At 41.5% G+C, this 15,133-nt stretch overlaps 2 protein-coding genes and 1 long non-coding RNA gene across 8 annotated transcripts in view; 2 read left to right on the top strand and 1 right to left on the bottom strand.

Moving 5' to 3' along the window:
* Positions 1–21: 21 nt before the first annotated feature.
* LOC106608198 (NADH dehydrogenase [ubiquinone] 1 beta subcomplex subunit 1) lies at positions 22–1,738 on the top strand. Its single transcript, XR_001329409.2, has 3 exons — positions 22–154; positions 1,196–1,341; positions 1,575–1,738. It is a non-coding gene; the product is annotated as an NADH dehydrogenase [ubiquinone] 1 beta subcomplex subunit 1 (long non-coding RNA).
* Positions 1,739–1,844: 106 nt separating this feature from the next.
* LOC106608197 (ribosomal oxygenase 1) overlaps positions 1,845–15,133 on the bottom strand; it is a 44,915-nt gene continuing 31,626 nt past the window's right edge. Inside the window, exons 1-15 of one of the 2 annotated variants that reach the window (XM_014205995.2) lie at positions 9,081–9,357; positions 8,680–8,817; positions 8,427–8,566; positions 8,229–8,328; positions 8,034–8,147; positions 7,660–7,766; positions 5,923–6,030; positions 5,735–5,769; positions 5,434–5,612; positions 5,112–5,216; positions 3,626–3,767; positions 2,733–2,853; positions 2,537–2,636; positions 2,348–2,434; positions 1,845–2,211 (exon numbers count right to left, since the gene is read on the bottom strand). In XM_014205995.2, the coding sequence (XP_014061470.1) occupies positions 2,143–2,211; positions 2,348–2,434; positions 2,537–2,636; positions 2,733–2,853; positions 3,626–3,767; positions 5,112–5,216; positions 5,434–5,612; positions 5,735–5,769; positions 5,923–6,030; positions 7,660–7,766; positions 8,034–8,147; positions 8,229–8,328; positions 8,427–8,566; positions 8,680–8,817; positions 9,081–9,167 (1,632 nt within the window). In that variant the 5' untranslated portion in view covers positions 9,168–9,357 and the 3' untranslated portion in view covers positions 1,845–2,142. Of the gene's footprint in view, positions 2,212–2,347; positions 2,435–2,536; positions 2,637–2,732; positions 2,854–3,625; positions 3,768–5,111; positions 5,217–5,433; positions 5,613–5,734; positions 5,770–5,922; positions 6,031–7,659; positions 7,767–8,033; positions 8,148–8,228; positions 8,329–8,426; positions 8,567–8,679; positions 8,818–9,080; positions 9,358–15,133 lie in introns of those variants that run through there. The other variant, XM_045721079.1, reaches the window with a different exon arrangement.
* The window catches only part of LOC106608199 (exostosin-like 3), a 55,539-nt gene continuing 54,348 nt past the window's right edge, over positions 13,943–15,133 (top strand). For 4 of the 5 annotated variants that reach the window (XM_014205996.2, XM_014205999.2, XM_014205998.2 and 1 more), the window contains exon 1: positions 13,943–14,140. The gene's annotated coding sequence lies outside the window, so the exon portion shown is untranslated. Of the gene's footprint in view, positions 14,141–14,165; positions 14,707–15,133 lie in introns of those variants that run through there. The other variant, XM_014206000.2, reaches the window with a different exon arrangement.

Genomic DNA, 15,133 nt, shown 5'->3' with positions numbered 1-15,133 from the left:
TACATTTTCATAAACAATGTGGGATGGCAGTATCAAATGTATGTGAACCGGATAATATTTACTCAACAAGTTAACACCACCATTTTAGAGCACTTGGTAGGGTCCAATGTCCTCTGAAGCCCAATGAGCGAGAGAAGCTGAAGGCAAAGGCTAGGTAAATGTCACTTTTACTGTATGTTCATTCTTAGTTTGCGATATGTATTTCTATAGCCGTGCGTGCAATACTTCAATGTATAACTTGCAATCGCAACATTCTGTAGAATTATTGTGGGAAGAACAGAGGCTTATTGCTTGCTAGATAACCAGCTGGAGTCAATGATGAACTAGCCCATGATCGTGACTCAGTTCCATAACACGAGTCAAGAAACGCGGTGTTCGGGTCTGAACATGAACACGCATCGCTTGCGGTACGGTTTTAGAAGCAGAAGGACCTTATCTTTCATAACGACAAATAATGTCCCACAAACAAAAGGTTACATTGATACCTTTTTTATGGTTGTGTTCCCACATGGACATATTTCCATGTTACAGTGCTTGTTTACGGAAAACAAAACCTGTGCTAATTAACTGTCTGCTCTCTGAACACCTGTGTGTGAACTCAGCATGTCACTGAAAAATACTGCCAGCTGCAACTGTGTAAAACCCGTTTAAAACAGTTTACAGGAACATTGTGTGCATTTTGCGTTTGTGAAATTAAACTAGTGATTTGTTTCTAGAACCGTACCGTAATTGAGAATCGATTCACATTTAGATGGAGTATTTGGCTGTAAGAGCCAATTCGCCATTTAAACACATGTATGGTCCACCTTGGACTAAAGAGTGAAGTTAGGCTCCTTTAGTCCAATATTGGGCTAAAGTTAGCTTGCTGTGGTAGTAACATCAACAACAAACCAAAAAATGAACGTGTATTTGCTGATAACAGTTGTGTGGACACTAGGGTAAACAGTTCGCTAACAACTAATGTTCATCTAATTTAGCCAACTGGTTGTGGTCCACTAACAGTTAGCTTGCCATTATTCAACCGGGTTCGTCTCTTTATGCATTCTTGCCAACTCCTTAGAACTTGACAGCAGAAACAGACTTGCATTCATGCTGGTTTATTATGCTGTCACACATCTATAGCTGCACCAAATATTTTTTTATAGAATGTGGCTGCATACAGTATACTGTAAATACATTTTTTTTCACCAACCAGGAAACAATGGTGAACTTTGCTGCCCTGATGCGTGACCATTGGGTGAACATATTTGTCCCCCTCGGCTTTGTGATCGGGATCTACATGGACAGCGCACAGGACCAGAAGCTGACTGCTTTCAGGAACAAAAGTGCATTGTACAGCAGGTGAGTTAAATCTGCACCCACTGATGCACAATATAGAGGCAAACCATACTGTGCTGGCGCAGATATTCTCTTTTCACAAACTATGGCAGATTCAAGACCAGTCCGGCCCAGTACATCTTGGTCTTCTGGTTTGAATCAGGCGTCGGTATCTAGCCTTCATATGAAAGGATACATTCCTAGCAATAGTCCAAATGTGTACTGATGGTCCTCTGAATATTCTCCCTTATGTATAGGGAGCTGAAGCCAGGTGAGGAAGTCACCTGGAAGTAGACCCACCCGTCACCTGGAATATTTGTGCCCCAAGTCACATCTCCTATTGTCTGGATGGTTTTCAAATCAAGTACGCCAATAAGAAGTTTCTGTCACTGTATCGACTAATAAACATGTCCCTTTGTCAGCTAGTGAATCATTTGTGTGATAAAGTATACGCAATCGTAGCAATAATGCAAAATTGGACACTTCTATAACAATATACTTCCATTAGCAACACACAGAAACTAGGATTGATTTACACACCAATATGCAAGACAGTTTTAATGCAATACTTACTGAACAAGTAAAGGTTAATATTATAAATGGGCTATTACAGACCTATTACTTTTGATTGATCATTGTGTTCCAGCATTGCACCATCGTTTTTGGAAGAGTCTAGAGGAGTTAGTTGTAGAGGGCAATGCTGATGCACTGCTCAGAGTTCATTTGACTGCTGTCCTAAAACCAGAAATTCTTCCTACACATAGTGAGAGGTCAAGGATGCAGCATATATTTCTTGTCAAACTTGTATTAGAGTCCCTCCATGATTCAGGATCGCTGCAGAGGTTCTGCAGTGTGAATAAGCCCTTTCTCAAACAGCAGCTCAGCCAAGGACACCTGGAAGAGAGCACAGAATTACATCTGTAAGAAAACTGCAGTGCAGTCTGACCCAAGCACTGACTAGCATAACTCGACCATCCAAATATCTGCACTACTGACATGCAGACGGCAGCGTACATGTTGATAAACATACCTTGTCCTCAGCCGACTCGCATGGCAAGCTGCCCACTGTCACAAACTTTGGATACGCATGGATCAGAAACTCCATGCCATCTGTTTGCTGAAAGAGTTACATCATGTTGAACACAAAGGCCATCACTGCAGTGCAGCATCTCAAGCAGGAACACGTCACTGCTATGGTAGCAAGGCAATTCATTCATACCTCTGCTTTTATTTCAATGCTCTTGGGCTCCTCTTTGTGGTAGACTCTGGAGTTATCTGCAGTGTAGTAAAGCCAAACTGCTTCTCCATCACTGCATAACCTGCAGCAGCACAAAGAAAAGTCAAGGTCATTTCTGGGAACATTTTTGTAAGAGCTATGCTTTTGTAAGTCATAGGATGATACATGTCAGATCTACCTGGCGATTCCAGAACGGATGAGTCTGACTCTGGTATGGCCCCTGATGGTCACACCCACGTCCACAGCCTCTCCATCCTCCCACCTGGAAGGAGCTCCCTGGACACTGCTGGCCCGCTCCTCTGTGGATTATAACTAGAATCAGTAACACGGGCCACGTGGCAGTCTAGACCAGGGTCCGCCCCCTCCCTCCCCCGGGTGAACATTTGTTTTTGCCCTAGCACTACATAGCTGATTCAAATAACCAACTCATCAAGTTGACTATTTCAATCAGCTGTGTAATGCTAGGGCAAAAACCGGCAGGACCGAGTTTGGGAAGCCCTAGAGCAGAGGTTCCAAACTTTTTCACTCAGCCCCCCCTTCCAGCATCAGGGAACATCCAGGAAGTTACATCCCGCACCTCATCTATTTCTATAGGCACTAGCACTGTTCAAACTGTTCACACCCCTCTAGTTGGTGGAGAGAATATTTTGCAGGTTTAAAGCTTACTTCCTACAATTATCCACATTTTGTCATGGGGAGCATAGAACATTTTGCCGTTTTAAAGCACATTTTTCTGCAATTCTATACATTTTGCATGTCAAATGTGATATTAAAATGAGTCAAATATCAACAAAATCTATGGGCCATAACATTTTTTTATTTAAATGCTGAAATGGGCTAGTTGATCCGGACATTTCTGACAAGTTCTAAATAGGTCTGTAATGACTAACATGACAAGAGGAACTGATTATGCACTACCCAATTTTGAAATTGCACCATGTACATTCTACTATTACAACTTTCAAGAGTAACTTAAACCAGATGGAGTTCCTTAGGGTGGGGGGCACAGTTTGAACTACTGACCTAGGAGTCAAAAGTCAATGTTGGAATTTCAGCAGTAGATTGTGGTACCTGCGGTGAGCATCGGGGGGAGACAGTCATGGAGATAGTCCCTAGCTTTCTGATCCACAGCAGCATCCACAGGGGCAAAGGTTGATAGCTTCTTCATCAGCTCTTCTATTCTGGATAGGAACTGCGCCCTGCGTGGATCCTCCTACACACACAGACACACAGGACTTTCAAGAGGGTGCAACATTACAGAGAATGTTCACATATACACTACCGTTCAAAAGTTTGGGGTCCCTTAGAAATGTCCTTGTTTTTGAAAGAAAAGCCCATTAAAATATCAAATTGATCAGAAATAGTATACATTGTTAATGTTGTAAATTACTATTGTAGTTGGAAACAGCTGATTTTTAATGGAATATCTACATAAGCGTACAGATTCCCATTATCAGCAACCATCACTCCTGTGTTCCAACACCAGTCTCAACATCAACAGTGAAGAGGCAACTCCGGGATGCTGGCCTTCTAGGCAGAGTTGCAAAGAAAAAGCCATATCTCAGACTGGCCAATAAAAAGAAAAGATTAAGATGGGAAAAAGAACAGACACTGGAATGAGGAACTCTGCCTAGAAGGCCAGCATCCCGAAGTCACCTATTCACCGTTGAGACTGGTGTTTTGCGGATACTATTTAATAAAGCCGCCAGTTGAGGACTTGTGAGGCGTCTAGTTTGAGAAACTGACACTAATGTACTTGTCCTCTTGCTCAGTTGTGCACCAGGGCCTCCAACTCCTCTTTCTATTCTGGTTAGAGCCAATTTGCACTGTTCTGTGAAGGGTGTAGTACACAGAGTTGTACGAGATCTTCAGTTTCTTGGCAATTTCTCGCATGGAATAGCCTTCATTTCTCAGAACAAGAATAGACTGACGAGTTTCAGAAGAAAGGCCTTTGTTTCTGGCAATTTTTAGCCTGTAATCAAACCCACAAATGCTGATGCTCCAGATACTCAACTAGTCTAAAGAAGGACAGTTTTATTGCTTCTTTAATCAGAACAACAGTTTTCAGCTGTGCTAACATAATTGCAAAAGGGTTTTCTAATGATCAATTAGCCTTTTTAAAATGATAAACTTGGATTAGCTAACACAATGTGCCATTGGAACACAAGAGTGATGGTTGCTGATAATGGGCCTCTGTAGATATTCCATTATTTTATGTTTTAATTCAGCTGTTTCCAGCTACAATAGTCAATTTACAACATTAACAATGTCTACACTGCATTTCTGATCAATTTGATGTTATTTTAAATGGACTTTTTTTTTTTAAAGCTTTTTTCAAAAACAATGAAATTCTAAGTGACCCCAAACTTTTGAACGGTAGAGTATATATATTCTGTAGAAAAGACATTCTTACTTGCCATGGGGCATAGGCAATGATGTCAGCTCTATCCGTTCAACATTCTGAATTTTTCACCCTTCTGAACACACCCCTGTTGAGAGTAGGTGCTCAGAGGTCAATTGGACTCCAGCGACAAGTAAACAACAGTGTCTGAAGTACCTCGTCTGAGTTCTGCACCCCCATGTAGGTCAGGTAATCCACAGGCAGGCCTCGTCTGAAGTCCACGTCCTCCTCCATGGCCATCTCTAGGGCTGCTGGGACCACCTGTCAGAGATCATATTCTGCATCAAACACAACACAAGCCTATACTTCCAAGTACATCCATGTTGTATAGACATGACATTGTATATCATTCAATATTTTAGTTTTTTTTTAACTCAAGTGTAAATTGATCCATGCCCAATCTACATCAAAGTTGATACAAAATGAGACAGAACTGGACAGTGTCACATACAAGGAAAGCAGAGGATTGACAACACACCTTTGCCAGTAGGTTTCCCCAGCTGTTCCTCTGGTAAGATGAGACAGTGATGTGGAGGGAGTGAGCATCCGGCAGGCAGTCCCCCTGGTGGATAAACCCTCGGGGGAAGTAGAGGAGATCCCCAGCCTCCAGAACCACCTCCAGGATGGGTTTCCCAATCTCCGACTGGCTGAAGTTAGCTGGAGGAGGAGGAATAACAAATCATCTGGAAGGAATGAGGCTGAGGCAGAGGGGACTGGGAAGTGATCTGTCGTGCTTATAGTCTATTTATAGGAAAAAGAGTGGACAAAGGAATACTTACGACTGGAAACGACAGGCAAGACCTCATCTTCTGACCTAAAAAGTGTAGCAATCAAACATCCCAGAAAATATACAGAATTAGTTTAATGATATGAATCTGGTTCAAAATGGGTTGATGCATGCACTGGGTGCTGATCACCTTTTTGGGAATTTTATAAACTGGATTTAGACTGTTCATAACTCAGTCACCTGGGGTTGTAAACTCTCCAGTGCTTCTTCCCTTCCAGCTGAACCACAAAGGCCTCGATGTCATCATAATGTGGAGCAAAGCCTTGTGTTCCTGGAGGTGTCAGATACCTGGGGACACAAAACTACTTTACTGTAATGTCACATGAGGTGAATCAATATTCAGCATGAGGTAAGGATGCATCATAATAGTTTGTCCTCAAAGGAAGGAAATTATTTTCACAGTCCCATACATGTTCAATGACTTTCAGGGCTCTATTTTAAACAAACCTAACACAATGGTAAATCTTAGCACTGGTGAAAGGGGTTTAGGACCAGGGATGGGTCAGAAATATTATTTATATTTTCATTGGAGTAATTATGAGCGCAATAGCTGGGGCAAAAGAGCTGGGTTTGGCAAATAAATAAATTATAGGTGTGGAGAGGGCTTGGCTACTCACTGGCCAATCAATGCGTGTCAACGCTTAATACTGTTGTCTTAAGTTCTGGTTGTTATTGACAGTCTGCATTGTCATCAACTCCAATCCGGCGGAGGGCACTGAATATTCTCTTCCTAGTCCATTGTGGATTGATACAGTTTATTAAATAGCACAGGCTACAGTAACAAGTTATAGCAACAGTAAAAACAGCCAGTGTTTGCTCAGTATGTTGAGTGTTGACAATCAACATTGTTGTAATTGGCTTCAACGAGTATAGGCCTTCACTAGGCTCTCCTAAATTGTATTTTATCTGTGAGGCACGTTCTCAATAAGCAAGATATAGCCTAGGCCTACAGTTGACATGGTAATATGGCAGGAACATGTGAATACTTTTGGAGGAGTGCATATTTGGTAAGCGGACAAGAGGCGCTCTGTGGAAATGGGGATGGATACAAACCTAACGGAGTAGCCTATTCACTGCAGGTAGGCCTATGTGAATAATGCAAAAGCTTGACGGAAAAAGCCTCATGAGTAAACCATTTAGAAATGTTTTATGGATAGGCTATTTGGCAAATGCATGGCCATGACAAGAAAGACAGCAGACACATTTCTGTTATAGTAGGGTAAGGGTAGCCTATAAGGGATTTTTTTTATTTTTAATTAAATGAAACGGAAAAAATACATTTTTCTAAAAACGAAGGTCACTGGATCATCTCATCTCTCATTCCAAAACAGGAGCTGGCTAAAATAATGTACTATAGCCTACCTAGATAAAGTGGCTGCTCCCAAATGTGATCTTTTAATAAAGCTTTGGTGATTAAGATTTATTTCAAAGCGTTCTCACGAGCCAAGCCCTTTATGATAGTCTTGACAACTTGGCAAATGCATTACCAAAAAAAAAACAGCCTTCATTGAGAGAGGAGGCTATGCTTGGTTATGTTTTTAAATACGAGGTTACAGCACAAAAAGAACATTGCTCTCGTTCCATGTGCATATGGACACTGTGCGTCACGGCTGGATAGGCTGAGCTTCCGCCGTCAGCCGGGTTACAACCAAGACCAGTTTCTGGTTGGTCTTAAATAGCCCCACCAGCACTGCCTGAAACTGGCACACGTTTTTAAGAACACAGCTCAGATATTGCCACCCCTCCCACTAGCGAGCTCATATAAGACAGGTAAATTACCAATCCTGGCGTTAGGTTTACAAACATCAAGAGTATGCATTTGACAAGTGCACTGGCTTAACGCAACCCAGAAATAGAGCCCTCAATGTTGTGTGAGAGCATCTCACTGGTCAGAGGTTGTCAGACAGGGTCACTCACACGTTAGCTCCTGCCATGCTGCCAAACTGCTCCTGGAGGATGGACAGCACACTCCACACAGTGGAGGAGAAGGCCTGGGGGTTCAGCATACGGAGGGAGCAACCACTCTGGATAATAATAAATGTCACTTAACACACGCTTTTCCCGAAGCGACTTAGTCATGCATGCACACATTTTAGTCGCGGGAATCCAACCCACTACTGGCGTCATGTTCTACTAACTGAGCTAGAGGACACATGGTTAGGTTTCAATATTATGAGGTACTAAGAACTTACTACATGTCACACAGATATTGGCACGATCTAAATTCTAAAAACTTGCTCACACTAATTAAATAGAAATTGGCAATCAGGAGACTTTAATTTGGTTTTTACCTCATAGAATTCCCATACAGTGAAAGGAAGAGCCCTCCCTGGAGGATTGTGCGTGTCTCTTTTGCCGTTTGTGTAGCTGGTGACATCCAGGTTCACTCCATACTGAACATCATCCTGGAAATGTCAACAGCAACATTAACCTGATCTGATCAAACAAAAATGACAGAAGATGTCTAGCTAGTCATGACACCTTACCTGTCTTAAAATGCGATCAAACTCTGCTGTGGAGAACAGTCCCTTGTAGTAGTCTGGATTCTGACGTTTGATCAAAACTGGCTTCTTTTCCCATGTATCCCTGCGATGAAGGAAGTCAATAAAGTTAAAAGGATATCTCCCTGTGCAATCTAGTCCATGATTGTACTGTGAAAACCAAAGCTACACAGGCATCAGTACCCGAAGAAGCTCATGGAAGGAATGGGGTGGATGAGCCACTGGAACAGTCTGCTGGCCCTCTCCCGGCTGTTGCTAACTTTAGCCAGGTCACTCAGCAGAGCCTCTAGTGCTTCTCCGCTTTTCTCTCCACACTGCACCTCCTGCATACAGCAAGACAATGACAGGTATGGCTAGAGAACCACAGTCAAACAGTTACAGTATGTGAACAAGTGGCTTCAATATAGAGGGAGTGAGTTTGATTGTACAAACTAACTTCTTCAAGTCTCTCCAACCTCTCCTCTCTCTGAGACGATTTCATGACCTGCTTGACCATCGGTTTCATTTTGACCTTTTTGATGGATTTTGGGGGCTGGAAGCCATTTTCCTTTCGCTTCTTCTTCTTTGGTGTAACCTAGAAAATCATCCAGTAGGCAAAGGCAATCAGTTTGAAATGGTTTCGGGTAATCATATGCACATTGCAAAAGTATATTCAACAGAAGGACATTATTCAACAAGCCCACTTCACATTGCATCTGTTAGCTAGCTTTCTTCCGTAGATTTGTCAACCCAGTTGATGTGCGTGCCTGCCTAACACGAGACAATGTAAAGTCACTTTTACCAAAACTATCTGAAATTGCAGGGGGCAAACACCAGTAATAACGTAACCCCAAGTACCTGCACAGATGATGGTTTAACTTCAGGAGTCGATTCTAATAGCGCATTTTTGTACAATTCAAAAGCTGACACATGTTTCTTCTCCATGTTGTCGAATATTTTTTAATACTGACGTCATCAACATGCGGCAAAAGGGACTCCTTTTGTACTGTATGTAAATTACAAATCTCCAGCTTAATAAAACACTTTATCGCCCTCTACTGTGCAGGCAGTGATATTCTCTACCAAAGATGCTGGGGCCTCACGCAAAAGTTGGAATTTATAAAAATGTAATTTGATGTGAGAATGTGCTCACCTCCAGGCAAACATTAGACCATGGGTATGAAAATCTGCTATTGGGCAGTTCGAGCTGATCACTTTGTCAAGACGTTGACACATAAAACAATGAACCAGATATTTAACCGGATGTATAAATGTGAAGCATGCGGTTTAGCGTTTCCACTCACTACCAAATATGGTGATGAGAGGAAGCCCAGTGGCAGGCAGCGGGAGAAGATTGAGCTAGATGGGCTTTGGCTGACATTCTGCAAATGTTCTCATCAATGAAACATTTGATCCGCACAAAGTTATCTGTTTTGACAAAGTTTGAATTTTTTTTTTAGAAGGAGTGCAAGGGCGGATTGAGTTACTGCACACCCGCACTTCACAGAGCAGGTGTTCCCAGATGGAAACATGCAAAATAAAACCGTCAATAGGATCTCACTGTCCACCTCCTTGCTTGAAACTAGCTCTTATGAGAACCGCCAAAGGAAAAGAAGACCCAGAGTTATCTCTGCTGCAGAGGATAAGTTCATTAGAGTTAAATGCACCTCCGATTGCTGGCCAAATAAATGCTTCACAGAGTTCAAGTAACAGACAAATCTCAACATCAACTCTTCAGAGACTGCGTGAAACAGGCGCTTCATGGTCAAATTGCCACTACTAGAGGACAAGCTTGGGCCAAGAAACACAAGAAATGGACATTCAAATCAAATCAAAGTTTATTTGTCACGTGCGCCGAATACAACAGGTGTAGACCTTACAGTGAAATGCTTACTTACAGGCTCTAACCAATAGTGCGAAAAAAAAGGTGTGTGTGTGTGTGTGTGTGTGTGTGTGTGTGTGTGTGTGTGTGTGTGTGTGTGTGTGTGTGTAGGTAAGTAAAGAAATAAAACAACAGTAAAAAGACATTTGAAAATAACAGTAGCAAGGCTATATACAGACACCGGTTAGTCAGGCTTATTGAGGTAGTATGTACATGTGGGTATGGTTAAAGTGACTATGCATCTATGATGAACAGAGAGTAGCAGTAGCGTAAAAAGAGGGGTTGGCGCGTGGTGGGACACAATGCAGATAGCCCGGTTAGCCAATGTGCGGGAGTACTGGTTGGTCGGGACAATTGAGGTAGTATGTACATGAATGTATACATTAGACCAGTGGAAATGTGTCCTTTGGTCTGATGAGTCCAAATTTGAGATGTTTGGTTCCAACCGCCGTGTCTTTGTGAGACAGAGTAGGTGAACAGATGATCTCCGCATGTGTGGTTCCCACCATGAAGCATGGAGGAGGTGTGATGGTGTGGGGGTGCTTGCTGGTGACACTGTCTGTGATTTATTTAGAATTCAAGGCACACTTAACCAGCATGGCTACCACAGCATTCTGCAGCGATACACCATCCCATCTGGTTTGCGCTTAGTGGGACTATCATTTGTTTTTCGACAGGACAATGACCCAAAACACACCTCCAGGCTATGTAAGGGCTATCTGACCAAGAAGTAGAGTGATGGAGTGCTGCATCAGATGACCTGGCTTCCACAATCACCTGACCTCAACGCAATTGAGATGATTTGGGATGAGTTGGACTGCAGAGTTAAGGAAAAGCAACCAAGAAAGTGCTCAGCATATGTGGGAATTCCTTCAAGACTGTTGGAAAATCATTCCAGATGAAGCTGGTTGAGAGGTTGCCAAGCGTGTGCAAAGCTGTCATCAAGGCAAAGGGTGGCAACTTTGAAGAATCTAAAATCTAAAATATAGTTTGATTTGTTTAACACCTTTTTGGTTACTACATGATTCCATATGTGTTATTGCATAGTTTTTATTTCTTCACTATTATTCTATAATGTAGAAAATAGTTAAAAATAAAGAAAAACCCTTGAATGAGTAGGTGTGTCCAAACGTTTGACTGGTACTCTATGTACGGTCACTGTGGGGACGGTGCCTTCGATTAATGAAGCCGGTGACTATTGTGGTAAATTCCTCAATGTTATTGGATGAATCCTGGAACTTATTCCAGTCGGTGCTAGCGAAACAGTCCTGTAGCTTAGCATCCGCTTCATCGGAGAACTTCTGTAATGAGCGCATCACTGGTACTTCCTGTTTGAGTTTTTGCTTGTAAGCAGGAATCGGAAGGATAGAGTTATTGTAATATTTGCAGAAGGGAGGGCGGGGGAAACAGTGGCTGGCAAACAGTGATGAAGTGGGTATACTCTAATTTTGCCAAAAAGTTCCCAAACGGCCAAGCGAAGGAAAGATGCCCTGTGTGAAAAATTATTTGAGAAACAGTGACATACACTCTGAATGACCTAAAAGTATAAATCCCATATTGGTCTTTCATATTCAGGCCAAGCCAAACTGTACTTAGCAAGTAGGCTAATAGTATGCTTACTATTGAAACAGATACAGGAGGCAGTCAAATGAGTCAGATTCTTTTCATTGAGGTTTTTGCCCTCAAAGTCACACTTTTTAAAATAGAAAAACAACAAAATGACACGTTCAAAGTCCATAACAATGCTTAAACTACATCAGAAGACCACTTTTGACATCTGGGTAAAATCAGAACACCTTCTGATCAGTCTAATTAATTGATATGGCGTATACCTCCACTACACTACTTTGTGGGCTCCCGAGTGGCGCAGTGGTCTAAGGCACTGCATATTTCAGTGTTGAGGTGTCACTACAGACACTCTGGTTCAAATCCAGGCTGTTACACAACCAGCTGTGATTGGGAGTCCCGTAGGGCGGTGTGTAATTGGCCCTGTGTTGTATGTGTTCGGCTGTTGTAGGCCGTCTTTATAAATAAGAATTTGTTCTTAACTGACTTGCCTAGTTAAATATAAATAAAACATATGTAGATGGCATACACTGTACCTGCATATACCCTCTATTGCTGGTGAAGTTCCAGGATGTTTTCTCACATTTTTGAAAACTGAGAAGTTGAATATAATAAACTTTGATTAACTTATAATTATGGTTTGTAAACTAAGACACACAGACAATACATGCAACATATACCATATTTAAACTGAATATATAAATATTGATTTTGAATATTCGATTAAATAGATATTTTATTTGAAAGTTGAACGCAATAGTCATTCAAATCAAATCAAATGTTATTGGTCACATACATATATTTACCAGATGTTATTGCGGATGTAGCGAAATGCTTGTGTTCTTATCTCCAACAATGCAATAGCATCTAATATTCAATTTAGTTTCAAATCATGAAATACACATTCAATTTATGAATTCAATGATTCAATTTTTGCATTAAACATAAACAAAAATGTACAATCAAATTCAATATCCTAATACAAATTTAAAATGATCAAATTCAAATACAATTTCTGTTGGCATTGAAATCGTTCCATACCACATATTCATTCACAGTTTTTATGCGAGTAAAGTCATACAGTATAAAAAAAATTATGACAGCTGTGATGGAAACCGGAAGTTTCCTTACAATTTTATAATTGACGGCAGATCATTTTTTCGTTGGACACGGTGGGATCTTTTTATTTTGGTAAAATGCATTATGCAATAAATGGCAGGGAACTGTATTTATGGGCAAATATTGATATTATAGCCATCAAATCAAAGTAAACTTGGAGTCACGCGATGATATGGTGGGTCCTCCCACTACGACTCGGGAAGCCATGCAGTTTATTAGGCTACAGATGAAATAAGTTATGATGAACTTCACATGGTGGTGAAAGTGCAAGGTGATGAGCTTGATGCACCTTTCCAATAAATACCGAGGGTATTCTGTTGAAATTATGATCGATGCTTGACTGCCGTTTGACAAATAGAAATTATGCCCCTGCTACATACTCCTTAGTTCACACAATTTAAAGGGGAAATCTGCGATTACAACACTCATTTTTGTACTTTTAAATTCATGACATATACCCATTGATTCTTGAAGAATACAACTTAGAATAACACTTGAGTTTAGTTCAACTGTCATAGCCCATCAGGCCCCCAAATATACTTGATAAGTAATGTAATTGTAAACAAACACTGTATAGCCTCAAAACATGGTTAAAACTGTAATGTTGATCTCATGGATGATCAGTCCTTGCATCCATTGCTCTCTGTCTTTGACTCGGGGAGTTGTTACATTTCTCCACCTCATCCCCAAATCAGTGGCGAGCTATTCTGCTTTGTTATTGTTTGAACTGCAGACTGCCCCTTTAACTGTTTAAATAATGACATCGACTGTTTATGGCTGTATTATTTTATTTTTCGTGTACATTAAGTTCATCGTGTTGGCTTGGCCTACACTAGTGTCAGAGACTGTATACAACTCCCCAGCATCGCAGTGCTGGAGGTGTCTCTACAGACACCCTGGTTCGAATCCGGCCGTGATTGGGAGTCCCATAGAGCGGTGCACAAACCCCCCCGGGTTTGGCCTGTGTAGGCCGTCATTGTAAATAAGAATGTCTTCTTAACTGGCTTGCCTAGTTAAATTAAAACAAATATTTGACAACTGCTCAGTATACAGTCTACCTTTTATGGCCACCAGGTGTAGCACTCCACCTACAGTTTGTCCAAGGTTCAGCGTCTCCTTCTCCCAGAATGCTTCAGTATATGTGTTTGCCTAGCCTTCAACAATGCAGCCTTGGTCGTGCACACAGGGGGATCTAGCTACTCGTACAGCGCGCGATTGGCATGGACATGCTTACAAAAATAAAACCTAACACCGAGCATGCCATTTTGTTATCAACTTGTATAACGCGAAATATGTTTTGAAGCTGATTGAAGTATATATATATTTTTAACATTTTGGAGCCTCATACCGGGTGAGTAGCAAGCTAACTAAGCTAACGTTCGTCTGCTAGCAAGCAAATGCCTATTGTGGCTAACGTTAGCTGGCTAATTGCCCCCCTCCTTTTCTCAATCACATTATATTGTCTTATTATTGTGCCGAGACGTATATTCCTTTCTGTAGCTATTCCGTAATTAACTTATTTCGCCTCGAGTATTTTGCGCTGAAAAACCCTTATTGCCAGCTGGTTAGCACTGCGTGTGTGTCGTGTCGTTATTGGTACAGTCTCAAGCGTGTTTGTTTTGATCTCTCCCTCTGACCGACACACGTCAACTCGAGCATCCAGTCAGCGTTAGTTTGATGGCAAAAATGTATCAACTTGAAATTACACAACGGCACTTGAGGTTTGTGTTACAAGCAACCAAAAGTATGTTTATTGTAGCAAGTATCGGAAATAGTTAGCTAGCTAGTCAATGCAACCCCAAAAGTAGCTTGTCTTTTTCCCCATTTGATGTGCATGCTGCATTGTAGTTGGCTAGCCGGCACACTAGATACACTCCTTTTCAAATGGCTAACGTTACCATTGAAGAGTGAATCATGGTACAGTACAATGAAGGGTGAAACCAACAACAAGGATTTAGAACCAATACATTGTAGCTTACCATTTTGTAATATTGTTCTGGGCTGAGTGTCCCTAAAGCTTCGTAGCACTAAGATCATCTTTCGTTCGTCACGATTCCACTGAAACTAAAATATCTTAGTGCTATGATGCTTTTGGGAAACCCTGTTCTGTTACGTTAAGCTTCAGTAGAGGTCCCAGATGAAGCTACCCCTTACTAATTGTGGTAACGTTACCAAAGTGACGGCACTAAGAAGACTAACCTCAGGTTGCCTTACCGCTAGTTGCCTATTTGGATTTCATATGATTTAAAATGTATCTTGTGACTGATGGAGTATGGATACTTTATTGAAAACAAGCTAGGATGTGCACACTCCTCCATAGTTGCATTATCAACAGTAATAGGCC

This window comes from Salmo salar, chromosome ssa06 (genome assembly GCF_905237065.1).
Source record: "Salmo salar chromosome ssa06, Ssal_v3.1, whole genome shotgun sequence".
Classification (NCBI taxonomy): Eukaryota; Metazoa; Chordata; class Actinopteri; order Salmoniformes; family Salmonidae; genus Salmo; species Salmo salar.
The sequence above is the reverse complement of the archived record's forward strand: the minus strand, read 5'-3'. Positions and strand labels throughout refer to the sequence as shown.